At 31.9% G+C, this 15,382-nt stretch overlaps 1 protein-coding gene and 1 non-coding gene across 12 annotated transcripts in view; both read right to left on the bottom strand.

Moving 5' to 3' along the window:
* Nucleotides 1–15,382, bottom strand: part of R3HDM1 (R3H domain containing 1) — a 172,508-nt gene that overhangs the window by 26,104 nt on the left and 131,022 nt on the right. For 9 of the 11 annotated variants that reach the window (XM_031960004.1, XM_031960003.1, XM_031960005.1 and 6 more), the window contains 3 exons: nucleotides 14,698–14,967; nucleotides 13,049–13,172; nucleotides 326–483 (listed from right to left, as the gene is read on the bottom strand). In XM_031960004.1, the coding sequence (XP_031815864.1) occupies nucleotides 326–483; nucleotides 13,049–13,172; nucleotides 14,698–14,967 (552 nt within the window). The remainder of the gene's footprint in view (nucleotides 1–325; nucleotides 484–13,048; nucleotides 13,173–14,697; nucleotides 14,968–15,382) is intronic. The other 2 variants (XM_031960007.1, XM_031960009.1) reach the window with 1 other exon arrangement.
* MIR128 (microRNA mir-128) lies at nucleotides 9,608–9,757 on the bottom strand. The gene has a single exon (NR_105705.1). It is a non-coding gene; the product is annotated as a microRNA mir-128 (primary transcript).

Genomic DNA, 15,382 nt, shown 5'->3' with positions numbered 1-15,382 from the left:
CAACCAAGAGATAGAAAAAATATACATCTGTCAATGAAAGCCAGTGATAGAATTTTCTACATTTTAATAATAAAAATGGAAATATCCTTCGGATATAGTGAAATAATTATTACAGTAGATTATTTTCATTAGTCATTCTTTTTTTTTTTAAAGACCATAAAACTCCTATAGCTAAAGACTTTTCCCTTTGTACAAAGAAAACAGAAAGATGATTTTTAGCTTTTATTTTCCAAGTTCTGTGATTGCATCTTAAAGTTTTATTGTTGCATTTCAATTCACTTATCTACTTATCCAAAGACATAACTAATTAAGATAAGTAACATACCTGATAAGATGGCACCGAAGGGTAAGGGACAATCACACCTTGAATTTGATTTCCAATATTGTTTTGTTGGCCACTGACTAGATTTTGATTTTGGGATGGTTGAACTGCAACTATCCCTTGGTAGTTTTGCTGTTGCTGGCTGGGCATAACCTGGTAACCTGTAATGATATGATGGATTAAATACTGCTTTAAATTTAAATTCACTATGTATAACATTACTTATGTGTCAAATATATTCTCATAAAACAAAAGAATTTAATTAAGACAGTTCAACAGGTGATAGCATTTTCTTAAAACCTCTCTTCTAAATGCCAATAACTTAAAAAGTCCATAGTTAAGTACTTTGTTAAATGGTAAACTTTTTATTTGAAATACTTTGTAATTTTCATCACCATAAGTTAGTGACTAAACATAGATCTCCACTCTCAGACATTAGATATAGTTTAGTTTTACAGGAGAAAAAAAAAGGTCCTAGATTTCACACAGGATCACTGGCATACATCTATGGATTGTCTAATGATATTTAGTGCCAACTGTCAAGGTTGATTAATTGAAGTAGCAAAGAAAAGAAATATCCTTGATTGCTTAAGTGTTGTATCTGGAAGGAAAGACTAAATTAAACTTTGAGAAGATGAAGATCTTCTGAAACATTAGAATAGAAAATAAACAAAACCTTTTAAGTCCTATTTTTAACCAGGAGGAAAATTCATGTTTGCTGCCACACACTTTCTTATTTACAAATTTACAATCTTCTGCAAAGATGAATCTAGAATAGTAGTGTCTAATATGGTTCAACTGTGAAGGATAGACAGAAATCTTATGCTATTTCTTTATCAAGTATCCATTCAGCTATACTGTTAATCCAAGTGTTCTTGTCTTGCTATTAGTCCACAAGGAAAGAGGAATCACAACAATTCTGTATCTCAGATGTTGGTACTCAGAGATAACAGCATCACTGTGTTAGATGGCAAACTTACCACCATCCAATTATGCTGCTCTAGGTTTAAATAATTAAATCAAGTACTTAACTGCTTTAAAGCTATTGGAGTTGGGATGAGGGGAGGGAGAAACAGTCCTAGGAACCAAGTAAAGGTATGTTATACAAAAGTTAAGCCAAAATACAGTGAACTGAATCATAAAAAGATTCTATATGATGAAGATATTTCCATAACAATGTTTTCTGAAATGAATAATTCTGTATAAAAATGGCTTTCTTTGTCCTTATGGATAATAATCTATGTGAAGGGCTAACTTCTATGATTCTATGAAACTGGTTGCATGTTGTTTAGTGAATGTTCTTCCCTTTTTGAATTCATTGTAGAAAGTACACCTGGAAGAAAGGAAACAGAGAAGCAGGCTTTTCCTAAATTTTTTAGGTTCCACAATTATCTTTCAAACTCCTTTCATACTACTCTGTATCATAAATGTCACAAACCATACATCAACACACTCTTGTATACACAAAGATTTAGGAGAACAAAGAAGGGAATGGAATGGTGATGGAAAGGGAAAAAGATGATAAAGGTATGCAAGACACTTCCTCATTTCCCCCATGTTACAAATGATATTTTTCTCTACTAACCTTGGGACAAAGAAAGCCTGGGCTCAGGAATGTTATTTCAAAGCAAAGTACATATTACAGTCAGATTCCATTGATGTAAAAATGAAACAAATAACAACATGCCGGGATGGTCTGTGGAATTCCCTATAAAAGGATTTCAGTTCTATAACAAATTTAAATCACTGCTTTCCCTCCTCAGGTATTTAAAGTACTTTACATTATTTTATCAAGTTATTTAGAACTATATGAGAATTAGGTTTGGTAAAAATAATAATTTGCAAAGGTAATGTAGGCCTTGAATTCTCTGCTGCATTTTGATTTCCTCCTCTAATACTATTTAACTTTTCACATTTTTAAGTCCGATTTCCTAGACTACAAGGATAGAAATGAATCTTTGTGTTCTTCAAAGCAATTCACAAATTTACTGTCTTACACATTTTACATGTCTTAAGTATATTGCTGTAGAATATGTTATGAAGGAGATACCTCAATGTCATTATGGTATTCCATAGATTAAATCTAGTTAAGACAATATACTTGAAGGTAATACCTTTGATATTAAATCACATTATCTAAGCACACACAAACTATATTCAAATTGTATTTGAAAAGAATATGTGAGGTTTTTTTTTTTTAGGATTTTGAACTTTTTTGTCTTTTTTTTTTTTTTTTTTTTTTTTGCATCCCCAGTGGTCAACATGTTAGTTGATTAGTTAGGTACATGTTAAAAGATTATAGATAATTGATTAGTTAGGTACATGTTAAAAGATTATAGATAATATATACATATAGATTATATATATAAGTAATCTATAATCTTTTAACATGTACCTAACTAATCAACTAACATGTTATATATATAATATATAAAATAACATAATAATATATATAAAATCAACTAACATATATTTTATATATACTTAAATAATCTATAATCTATAAAAGATTATAGAGGCCACTGTGTACAAAACATAGTATTATGCTTCAATCAAAAGTTAAAATAAAAAAAAATCATATTATACATTGGAAAAAGTTGTATAGTTGATCCTAGTAATGCAGCAAAAAAAAAAGAAATATGAGATAGACAATCCAAGAACTGTTAACTATACTCAGGACATAGTACAAGACCAAGGAAGGTTTCTAGTTTATTGTGCTGATTTTTTTTTTTTTTAATGGCAGAATACAGACAAGATGTACATTAGACTGAAATGTGAGAATGAGTCCATACAATAAAAATTGTTTCATGTATCATGAACCTCTTTGGAAGTCTGGTGAAACTTATGGACCCTCTTCTCTGAAAAATATTTTGTGGTCTAAATTAGGAACTGAAGGGCATGTTATATATTTTTCCAACCTAAGTTGACAAACACCCTGAAATTAGTATTTGAATTCAGATCTTTGATTAAAAATCCATGTAGTAGAGGGAGTAAAGCAGTTTAAGGAAATCACTCACCAAATGAAGAAATGAAGATTATTTGCTAGAGACCAATAGACTTTTTTTTTTAAAGTGACCAAAATTATCATTTCAGTAAAAATGAGTAATACTATAGCATATACTTCTTACTTTTTAAATAATCTTTATTTCATGCATGTTTCATGAGAATAATTTTTTTATCCTCCCCCATTGACTGGTATATTGCTAAGAAATAAGCCCAATACATTTTTAAAGCAAACAATTCCTAAATATTGTATATTTTTTGGGAACAAACATGAGATTGCTTTGTAGCCCCATAGACTGTCCCTGTAAAATCAAAGGGGTACTATTCTAACTCCACAACCATAACAGAGAGTATCCTGTTAGGTGTGTGACTGGCTCCCGACCCTGAACACTTTTTCTGATTTAATAATATGGTTAATATGCCAATCTATAAAATACCATTTGTAGCTTTGTAGATTGTTCAAAAATAAGATTCCCTACTTTTGATAGTGACAGATATGATCATGCAGATTTCATGTCTTGGTGAATTTTTTAAAAAACACCTGTTAACATTTGTTCAAATTATGTTTCCCCTCATAGATGGACTCCATTTCTCAAGGAAATCCAATTTCACACAGTTTTGTAATCACTTCCATGTGCTGGATCCATGTGAAGGATATTGGTAGAGAGATTATCTATTCCACTAGCATGGATTTTGAAGTACTAAAGTAATATGATTAAAAAATGGCATTTATAGGCATTTCACATTTAGAAACTTCTTTCTTGCTAACAAACAACCCTGGCAGAGAAGTATGAGGAAAGTGATGATCAGAAAAATTAAGGGTCTTGCTCAATGTCACATGACAGGTTCAAGAGGAAGAGATTAGTACTAGACTCTAATCAGCTATGTTTCTTGATCTCAGAGATATTTTTAATAATTCCACAAAATAAGTTATTCGTTATTAATTAACTGATGGTAACATTTGCCTTGTGAATCACTGCGATTATTATTAATAAGCTAGTAGCTACAATTATGGTTCCTGCTAGAAAGGCAGTTGTTATGGTGCCCAGTAATAAATAAATATATAAATAAAATCTATTTTGAATCAAACTGCTTATTTTCAACCTTGAAATAAGTCTTTACGGAGATAAGTAAGGTTTTAAATAAACTTTTTTTTAAGCACAAATTTTGAAGTTAAAGAAATAATTAAGGAATGGTAGTTATTACTTTCACTGTATTCAAAAATATGAACAAAGCAGTTTTCAGACTACATAGTAAAACTGTTAGCAGTGGCATCTACTATATTATAGTTAAGGTTTCTCAAATAACTGTCCAATCACTACTTTATCTGTAAACTCAAGAATGTAGATATTCTTTCCATTGAGACAGAGTGAAACCCATCCATGTCTGTCTACACTCTATCAACTCACTACAACAGTACTTATATTATCTCTTAACATTGTATAGATATCATTGGAACATGTGAGTTGGTCATGGGTGTTTCTTTCCTTTTGCTATGAGAAAGACCCACAATACCCTGGTACAATGCTGCAGTCTGCTTAGACATAGTTTGTCTGAATCCAATGCCCTTTGAGTGATCCTCGACTTTAATTCTTCTGAGAATGTAGTACTCCAAGATATGTAGCCATATATGTCACTGGAGGAATACAGGTGTAGAAGGTACTGGTGTAGAAGGCAGGTTTTTGTTTTAGGAAGGTTGGTTTCATTAAAAGAACTATGCAGTTTCCCAGAAGGAAATGTAGCCTGTTTTTCTTTTTCAATTTAACTTTAGACTTTAGGATTAGTGTCTATTAACACTGGCTGTCCAACAGACATGTACTAATAGTTGACCTATAGACTGCAGATCATTCTTCTGTGTGTTGAACCCTCTCATTAAAATGGAATTAAAAAAGAATTAAAATTCCTTGACAACAGGATTTGTCTTATTTTTTTCATTTGTATCTCCAGTCCTTAGCACAGTGGTTAATGTATAGTAAGCACTTAATAAATGATTTTTCATTCATCCAAATATATCAAGAGTATGGACAATAGCTGCTCTTCACCTACTTATTTTATTTTTAAAATATTTTTTTTTTGGGGAGATGAGTGGTCAAACTCCTCTATATAGAAGAGTTTTGTTATAGATCTCTCCAAGTTATAGGGATTGAAGCTAATCACAAAATATCATCCAAAAGACAGGGGCATCTATAAATTCTTATTACCTCTAAGAAATTCTTCACCTTGGTTTTATGTTGGACCTCCGCCACAGTAGAGGAACCTTTGAGAATTAATACATTTTCTTGTTTTATGTTTGCTTGACATAAATAATCAGAGTCAAATCAAGTTATTGCAATTCTACCTTTTCAAGATTTTGCCATATGCATGGGATTAGAACTTGCTGGAAAAGAAAATAAAATACCTTACTGCTCTGCATTAAATCAAATGCTTAAATTTTTAAGTGAAATGTTATTGATATCTTCTAGATCAGTTTTTTGGGCTAATAATAAAGTCTAAGATTCTTCCACTTCGCCTCCCTACCCATTTCTTTGGGATCTTTCCTTTTTTTACATACTTTAAGAACTAATCTCTCAATTTCATTGTGTTGGGCAGTCTCATTGTGCACTTGGTCTAATGCAGTTGTTTTTCTCATCCATTTTCTTTAGAAAACTTTCTCTAGGAGCAACACATCTGGAAATGTAATCTTACAGTCCAATGTGTCAGTACCACTATCCTTCAGGGAAAAAAAGAGTTTGTTATAAAAATCTTCACAGATCTTTTCCATTTTGGGGGAGAGGGAAGAAGGGAGGGTCTCACTGGAAATTATTTTTGTCTCATGCTTATGGGAGGACTGTTTGATTGGACAAGTCAAATTGGAAATGCACAAGCTACAATGAGTAACAGATATCATCAGAAAAAATTAACTTGTATCTTAACACACAGGAAATGACTAATAACATGGGAGTCATTCCTGGAATTGGCTCTCTATGGAGAATCAGAATACTGTCTTGAAGGGGAAACAGTCAAAATCAACATAAAACTAGAAGAAAAAAATGAGAAAATGAGATGATGTGTACTCAAAACAACTACATTTGGATCAATTTAAATAAGTTATGCTGAAAATAAAAAAATTAATAAGGAAAGGATATCATATCAAAATTTCTGTGAATAAACTAATTTCACGAGAAAAAGAAAACTGCCTTAGTTATCAAATAATTGATCCCCTTGTTCATAAAATCTGATAAAGAAGATTGCTCAATATGTAACAGAAAGAGGATATGGAAAGACCTCACATGCCACAATATATTTCCAAAAGCACTTTTTAATATTAAAGGACTAGAAACACAATAGATGCCTACTCACTGCCCAATAAATCCTGATACATGAATGCACCAAACTCAACACTAAGAAATAATTAATGGAAATAATTCATAAGACATATGAAAAGGCTAAAATGAACCAACACAGTATAAAATAATCAGAAACAGGAAAACAAAAATGACAATATAAAATGAAAAAATTGATTTTTAGGTAATTATTATTACCAAATATGCCCTGGAAAAGAAGTAAGAAATTGAGTCTCCTTTTCCGGCTGAGATGGAGAACTCTAGTGGTGTAATACTTCATATACCATTGATGCTTAAGTTGAGGTTCATGAACTTTTTATTAAGTATTTTGGTACAAGTATTTAATTGTAATTGGTTTGAAATGTGATTCTGTATCGAAAAGTATTCTGAGAAGAAGTCTATAGGTTTCAGTAGACTGACAAAGGAATTAATGACACAAAACTGTTCAGGAACCCTTGGCACATATTCTCAAACTTGGTTGCTGTGTAGTTTATTTTTGCAGGATTTTCCTCCCACAACCCTTCCAACTCTTATCTCTTTCAGTTTGTTACAGGGGAAAACTTGCTGGGTAGGTGAATAAAGAAGTATCTATTTGAAAATGAAGATGCTATAAAAACAAAAGAGATCGATATATATATTTTTTAATTATGGAGAGTGGGGAAAAATTGGCAACAGCATTGTTTTTTAAAAAAAATTTGAAGCAGTATTAAAAAAAAAAAAAAAAGAAAGAAAGTTTAAAGAAAGGTTTGTCACAGACCCAATTAAGCCAAGTCAGCTAACTATCCAAATCAAAGGGAAAAAGAGTAAAGTCCATGTAGCTGCAAAAGTACAGAGGGAAGGAAGATCCAGTGTCAGGGGAGATATTCTCAAGGTCCTGGAAAGAGCGAAAAGGATAAGAAATAAGAAGCATTGTACAACACCCCAGAGCAGGTTTAAAAGTCTATAAAAACATGACATGAGACTAGTCATATTAAAATTTTTTTTTTCTCAAATGTTTTTTCAAGTCAATATTTGGGGATGTTTTTTAAGTGTGATAAACCCAATTTTATAATGATAACCAAATGCAAAAAAAGGATCTTTGTAGGAATATGCTTATAGCCAGTTAACTGGAAAAATTTTTTTTCAGGAGTATAAGCACAGGATACTCTACCCAAGACAGAGCAGAAACACCCAGGCTTTCTGTTACATGTCATAAATATTGCTATCATTTAACTGTCATTTTCCTTTGTTAAAAAACTACAGTGCTGAAATATTATGCTGTTTCTCTTGGTACTTTCACAGATGAGCACAATCAATTCTCCAAAGCTGAGAGAACTGGGACAATAGGAATTGATGGCTGAGATGACTTCCCTGGAGGACTCCAAAGAATATTCTATTTTTAGATCTATTTCACCTCAACCGAAAGACAACCGTAAAATAATGCAGTATTCAGCAGAAAAGGATTGGACTGGTTTTTATTTTGGAGATTTAATCTGAAATAACCTCTATCATACATACTTAATAATATTAACAGGAAATAATCTGAAACACACACAAAATTGAAAAAGAAAATTTAGCAAAAAAAAGCCCTAAATATGAAGTTATAGATTCACTAGTCAGGGTTAATATTTTTAGAAGAATTCTAATTCACTTGTGCAGAAAGATATTGGGCAAGGTTATATGAAAGGCAAAATATTTGACCAACTCTAAGACCTTTTGTTTTGGATAATGAATTTCACAATCAGGGAATATCTACCGAATTGTAAATAATTGTCACTGAATTTATACATACCTTTCATGGGTCCATGACCTAGCAATTTTTATTTCTAAATTTTTATTTCAGACTTAAATTTTCCCTAGTTACCATTAAGAATATAGACAAACTTAACTAATATGAGATCACCGGGGATTGTTTTGAAAGCCCAAATGCTCCTACTGTCATTGGCTCTGTTACTTTTTTCTCATTCCTCTCTGATAAAAATGTCAAAATACAGGTTACCCCATAAACTATTAAGCAAATATCAGATTACTTCATAGGATAGTTCATCCAGGATAGTTTGGGAATTCTTACCAGATGTCTTTGCTCTAGATTTCAGGTAAAAGACACTTAATCGAAGAAAGAAAAGGGATATAAGGAGAGGTATAATTATAATGTAAAGCCTAAATCTGTGCAAAATAGGTGAAGAGTGGTTGTTTTATTCAATAATCCAATGAAAAACAGGCAAAAGCTGTCTAAAGTTACCCTGAAAATCAGTTGATGCACCCTAGGCATGGAGTGCCTCCCCTTAAAAAACAACAACAACAACAACAAAAAAAACACACCAAACCAAACAAAAACAAAACACAAGAATTTGGATCAATTCCTCTTTTTAAAAATTCTATTCCTCTAGCTCTTTCAGATTAAAGTCTTATACACAAGACTTAACATGCAATAGCTTCTATCAGAAAAGAAGGTACAACCATTAATAGGAAAAAAAATACTTCATGATTAAAACCAGAAACTCTTTTTCAGTGTCCTATGAGGGAAGGGAGGATGACTTTGAGCTTTTGTAGCCAATATTGAAACAAAAAGACTTAACACAATTGCACTGTACGTTTTGAAGGAACCAAGTCACAATACATTAAAATGTGCCAGGCTGATCTGGTGTGCTGTACTGCAGGACAATTTGCCTGAACAGAATTCTATAGATAGAAGGGAGAAAGTTGATATTTTCTAATGAATCTGACATAAGACATAAACTTTATTAGATTAGCTTCAAACCAAACTGAATCAGTCTTGAATTGCCTTCTAAACCTGCCTTGGAAAAGAAATCAAACCAACAGCTTTCAGGGATTTTAAAAAGCAAATTAAATCAGTGGTAATTAAAATTCAAACATTTGTTTTTTGGACTATGTTGAGTTTGATTAAAAGACATTACATGTTAGGAAAATAGCAGAACATGTTAAATTTTAATACAGCATTTAAAAAGCAGTGAAACCTGAGTAAAAAGAAGCCAGGAAGCAGCTGAAAAAGAGACCGGTTCACTGTGAGAAATGTAAACCTCTCAGACAGTGCTACGGCCCCGAATCCAACAGCTCACAAATAAGGCCAATTATTCCATGATATTAAACAAACATGGTTAAATGACAAATTCTTAAAAAATAAGGGTAAAACCAGCTATTAAAAAAAAAAAAAAAACACCCATGGGATTACACACCTAAACACTGATACTATAATTATTTCATGGGGAGAATTCTTTTTATTACTTACAGAGCTATATTCTGTGTATCAAATTATAATTAACTTAGCTATTAAAAGGGGGTAGATATCACCTTGTAGTCAGACTTATGGAAATGGCTTTGTGTAAAACTGTATTTATTACAATGATGTGCTGATCTGTACTTTGATTTATGACCAAATATGTTACATCTCATCTACTAAATCAAGAAATACATCATTTACTAGTCCCAATAGACATTATTCTGAAAGGCTTAGAGAAACACAATACCTTCATTGTCTATTTCCAAATCTAACCTTGCTTTGAATGGCTTTAATGTGTAATCTTTTTTTTTTTTTTGCCAAGGCAATTGGGGTTAAGTGAATGTGTAATCTTATAATAGGAAAAAAAAAAAAAAAAAAAAAAAAAAAAAAAAAAAAAAAAGGATAGCACATTCATTCCCAATATTAAGTTGATATTAATCCCTTTTCTATTTCCATAATAGCCTTGGATGTCCACTCTTACTGATATAAATATTTATTGTATTCAGATGTAAAACATGGCCGGACACATCTTTTATAATATTCTGAGAAGATTCCTGCATTTCTGAGCTAAGGAAAAGCAAAACAGGAAAATAACTAGAAACATGTATAACAATTGATCATATCCAAAGCAGCCTATAGAAAAAGATTTTGGGGCTAAAATTCTACATCATATGCTTTAAAATATCCTTTATATCATCTATACATGTGTAAACAAAATAAATTCCATATTTACTAATGTTCTCAACATACTGTCTAATACTTAAGCCACCATGAACTTTTTTTATGTAACCAAATTCCCTAATAGTAACTTGCTTATCTCCTAGAGATGGAAACAGGCTGTTACTTGTCTTTATATGCGTTGATAACTAGGTGACTGACAATGGGAAAAAAAAAAAAAAAAGGCAGGGATGAATGTATCAAGCTACTTACCATCTTAATCAGACTGTGATGGTGCAATGTTGGAAAAATCATGTTTTAATAAGTCAAAAATTAACATGAAACATCAGTTTTACATGTGAAAATGGAAATTAGTAAAATATTACAATTCTTATAATTTGCAATAGAAAATTTGATCATTCTCCAGAACACAGATTTTTCTAAAAAGGCTCATCATTAGAATTTGTGCCGCACACGCACACACACTCACACATATACACATGCATGCGCTGTCTGTCTGTCTGTCTCTCTCTCTTATTTTCCCCTCTTTGAAGCTTTACTTGAAAAATGACGATATCAAGTTGAACTGCTCCAATCAAAACACATCATGTCTATTATATAGAAGGATAAAGAATTAATACTGTTTGAAGAGAAACTGCCTATTATAGAAATGTATGATTTGGGATAGGGGAACAAGTTTCTTTTTTGGTCAACAAGAAGAAAATACTTTACTATGTTCTTTGTTACGGATGTTTTGAAAAGGTTGTTTATCCTTCCTATCCAAAATGAATGAAAATTTCATCTCCAAATAAAGTATCTCATCTTTAAAATAAAGATGAGTATAACTCTTAATTATGTAAACTCTTTCCATTCATTGTCCTTATATAGACACATATACAAGTTAAGGCAATTGCTCCTGGTTATGTAGTTAATATGTGTTAAGAAGCAGACTTACACTTAGGTTTTTCTGACTCCAAGGCTGGCTATTCATCCAGTATGGAGAGAGGAGTACTTTTGTCTGGCTATTGTAATCACTTCTCGGATTAAAAAAAAATTAATTAAAAACTACACCATCTACAGATTATTTGACACTACCTCTCTCTTCCCACCTTTGAATAAAATTTCTACAGCAATACAAAAGTTACAGAAAATCAGACATTTATTAAAAAATATTAATTAACAAATATAATATGTTAGAATTTGGGAAGTTTCCAAGCATGAAAGAAATGTAAACGACCATGAAGACTAGACCATTTACCCTAAGTGACTTAAAAAAAAAAATGTATCTAGACCATCTGGTGATTATAGAACAGGTGAAGGTTTATGAAAAGGTAGGGGTGAGTAAAACTGAATGAAGAGATACTACCAGAAAGTTCCACTTTTCCAAACAACCTCAAGTAGAGAGGCTCTGTAGAGTGGATTATGTTGTTTTGTGTGGGCTACATAGTAATTAAAAAAAATTCCGCATGGAACTCAAGAGAAATCAGTTCAATCCTTGCTTTCTGTTTGATTGGGGTGAACCACTACAACATCAAGTTCATCTCTTCAAGTCCCAGAGGTATGTAAAATGTTACTGTTTCTATAATTCTCTAAGCAAATGACAGCAGAATGCTACAACTGCCCGTAAGAACTGGTTGAATTTTCAATTTAAATAACAAAAGAAGAGCTCCTATGAGAGGCTAGGTTATTGCTATACATCCTATGGAAAGGGAAACAGGTTGGATTGGAGATAAACCCCATAAAGCATGAACATAAAAATTTATAACTTTTCATTTGAAAGTGCAGATTTTTCTATCAATTTCTTTAGGAAAAAGTGAAGGTTAAGAAATATTTCCACTTATAATATGCATATTTAATAGTAAATTGCCCATTGTTTTCATTTAATATTTTATTTTTCCAATTATATTTAAAAACAAATATTTACATTTGTTTTTTTTTAAATTTTGAGTTCCACATCTGTTCTCATTTGGCTTCCCAAAAAAGGCAAGGCAAACTATTTGAGACTGCACATTGTTTAAAGTGATGTCATATCAGAAAGCCACTAAGCTAAAATATAAAAACAAAAAATAACATTAGAAGATGTACAAAAAGACATGTAATAGGTTGCCTTGGTCTTTCTAAAGGAAGCTGCTGCACAAGGCAGACCCTGCAATATGCCCTGTTGCATCTGTTTCTATTTTAATCAAAATTCTAACCTTTCCATGTAATTCCACTATGCAGATAGTGGGCATTATGCCTTGCTGTTTCTTGCATTAATATTGTTACTGCAAGCCTTTTTACAATCACTTTTAAGCCTCTGAGTTATATTTGATAACTATCAAATAACCTCATGGCTTTAGTGGGAGCATGTTTAATTTTTCCCCACAGTCAACTGATCTACTTTAAACACTGAAATGTATTCTACTTCTGAGTTACTGGATGAACCAAAGTTTTTTTTTGTTGTTGTTGTTTTGGTGATTGAAATAATCAAAGATGTGGAAAGTAGCAATAATGGCTGAAATTCATGAAATAAATGCTACTAACCTGTCTGCTGAGCAGGCTGTGGCAGTGCCTGGTTTGGCTGTGTGTTATAATGGACGGAAGCAACTGGGCGATACTGATGTTGACTGGAGGGATACTGCCCTGGAGCACAGTAACACGCTGGAATCTAAAGCAGAAACATTTGGAAAAATCACATTTTTGTATCAACATTGTATTCCTTTATTATTGAATACCTGAAGGTTCAAGATGAATGAACATGATGAACAATATGAAGAAGAAAAACAATTTTTTAAAAGATAAATTCTTGAGAAACAATTCTCAAAACTTAAGAAATATTCTTTTACTTCTTACCTTTTCCCACCCCTTTTTTGGCCTTTCTGATGCAAAACTAAAAGCCAAAAAACCTGAGTTAAATGATTTCATCTCTCTCTGAGAACAATTTCAATCAATTCTAGATATTGTCTGAGCTAATATCACCTAACTCTCCAGTATATTCTTTTAAGGTAAGAAACAATGGAGAGTCCCGAGTTTCCCCTCTAGAACTTATATCCTTCATAAAGTTCTAGAGATTCTTGCTTAGTGTCAAAGGGATTCAGCTGAAATGGCTGCTGGTTTAAAAAAAAAAAAAAAGGCTTCATGAAACTAGTGTAGAATAGATTTATCTCTGCATGACCAATCTTATGGTTATGACTATCAGAAGTGATGTCATGCATTTTGCCAAGTATTTTGGATATAAACAGACAAACACAGCCCTAGCTCTCAAGGAACTAACATGCTGAGGAAGACAGCACATAAAAGAGAAAGCATCTATGGAGTGCCCAGGAAGATCTGGAAAGCTTAAGGACTCAACAGCAAGGTAGATGGCAAATCCCAGGGGTTATGACTATATGGCCATAAAGCCAATGTTTAAATTCCCCTTGATAATGTGTCTATATGTGAAATAAACAAGGAAGGAAAAACCACATACCAAATCTTTTCTCATTCATAGTAATTGAGGTTAAATAAGTTAAAATTACTTTGAAAAAGTTTAAATCAACAAATTCAGTCAAATGTCCTTTAAAAAAAAACAAAACCCACACATATACACATATGATTAAGAAGTAACAACCAAGGAATCAATCTCTACTTTCTCATTTCATAAACATATATATATATATATAATATATATTCACATATATAAAACACAATAAAGAGATTGATATATGTTCCATAATACACATGTATCTTTCATTATATCTATACAAAGTAAAGAGATTTCTATATAATCAAACAAATCAGTCAATAAATAGAGAGGGGTTCTTAACCTTTTTTTCTGCACCAAAGGCCTCTTAGGCATTCTGGAAAAGTCTAAGGATCTCTTCTCAGAATAGCATAAATGCATAAGAAATAATACATAAAGACTGTAGAGGTAAACAATTATACTGAAAAATTATCAATGTCTTTTTAGAAACCAAGTCTATCCTGAGAGTTCATCCCTTAAAAAAGAATGCTTACTCCAAGAATGCTGTCTTTCTTTCTGGAATACTTTTTTTTTTTTTTTTTTTTTGCTTTTCTATAAAATAACAATTAAGCTAATGTTTTAACTCCACTTTAGAAAGCTTCTAAATGATCTATAATATATTTGGATATAGGTAAGTAAAATATTATTTATTTTTGCATAATAATTGGTGAGAGGAAAAACAAACTTGTACCTGAGGCGTGGGCTGCTGTACATATCCCTGTTGTTGGAGCATTTGCTGGTTTACAGGATGACCAGAGGCAGAATAACCAGTAGTAGGGATTGGCTGGGCAGGTGGGAGGGGTGGTGCTGGAGGAGGGGCTGGTGCCATAATATATCCAGACTGCTGTGATGGCTGAAGAACAACAGTAGACTGGAACATAGTGGCATGAGGGTCAGGAGCATCAGCAGATGGCTGGCGGACAAGACTCATATGGCTAAACTGGGATCCAAGGTTGTCCTGCTATTGGGAAGAGATTAAAACATGTTAAAATAATCATATACATGATGATAATATTAAGAAATACTAAATACCTTTTTTTGAGGAATTAAGATTATTATATGAACATTTTATAACAAATAAAGCATGCTCCCATCCAGTGATTATGTATAAGTACAATACTGGAAAAATGAAAGGAAAAGGAAAAGAGTAAGGATTAAAATAATTTAGTAGTTATACTAAAAAAAAATACGTTTTTAGAAATCAATGGAAATTAAAACAAATGCAGAAAACAAAAGTCTTTAATATTTGAAATTAAATAAAACTTTTTCAACTGCAGACCTAAATAAAGTCCTAACAGTAAAACAAATAATTATGATACTGATTTACAATTTAAGTTATACTGGCATTTGGAAAAAAGACTTCAAAGGGCAGGGAA

The sequence above is a fragment of the Sarcophilus harrisii genome, chromosome 3 (assembly GCF_902635505.1).
Source record: "Sarcophilus harrisii chromosome 3, mSarHar1.11, whole genome shotgun sequence".
Taxonomy (NCBI): Eukaryota; Metazoa; Chordata; class Mammalia; order Dasyuromorphia; family Dasyuridae; genus Sarcophilus; species Sarcophilus harrisii.
This window is presented reverse-complemented; position numbering and strand designations above follow the sequence as displayed.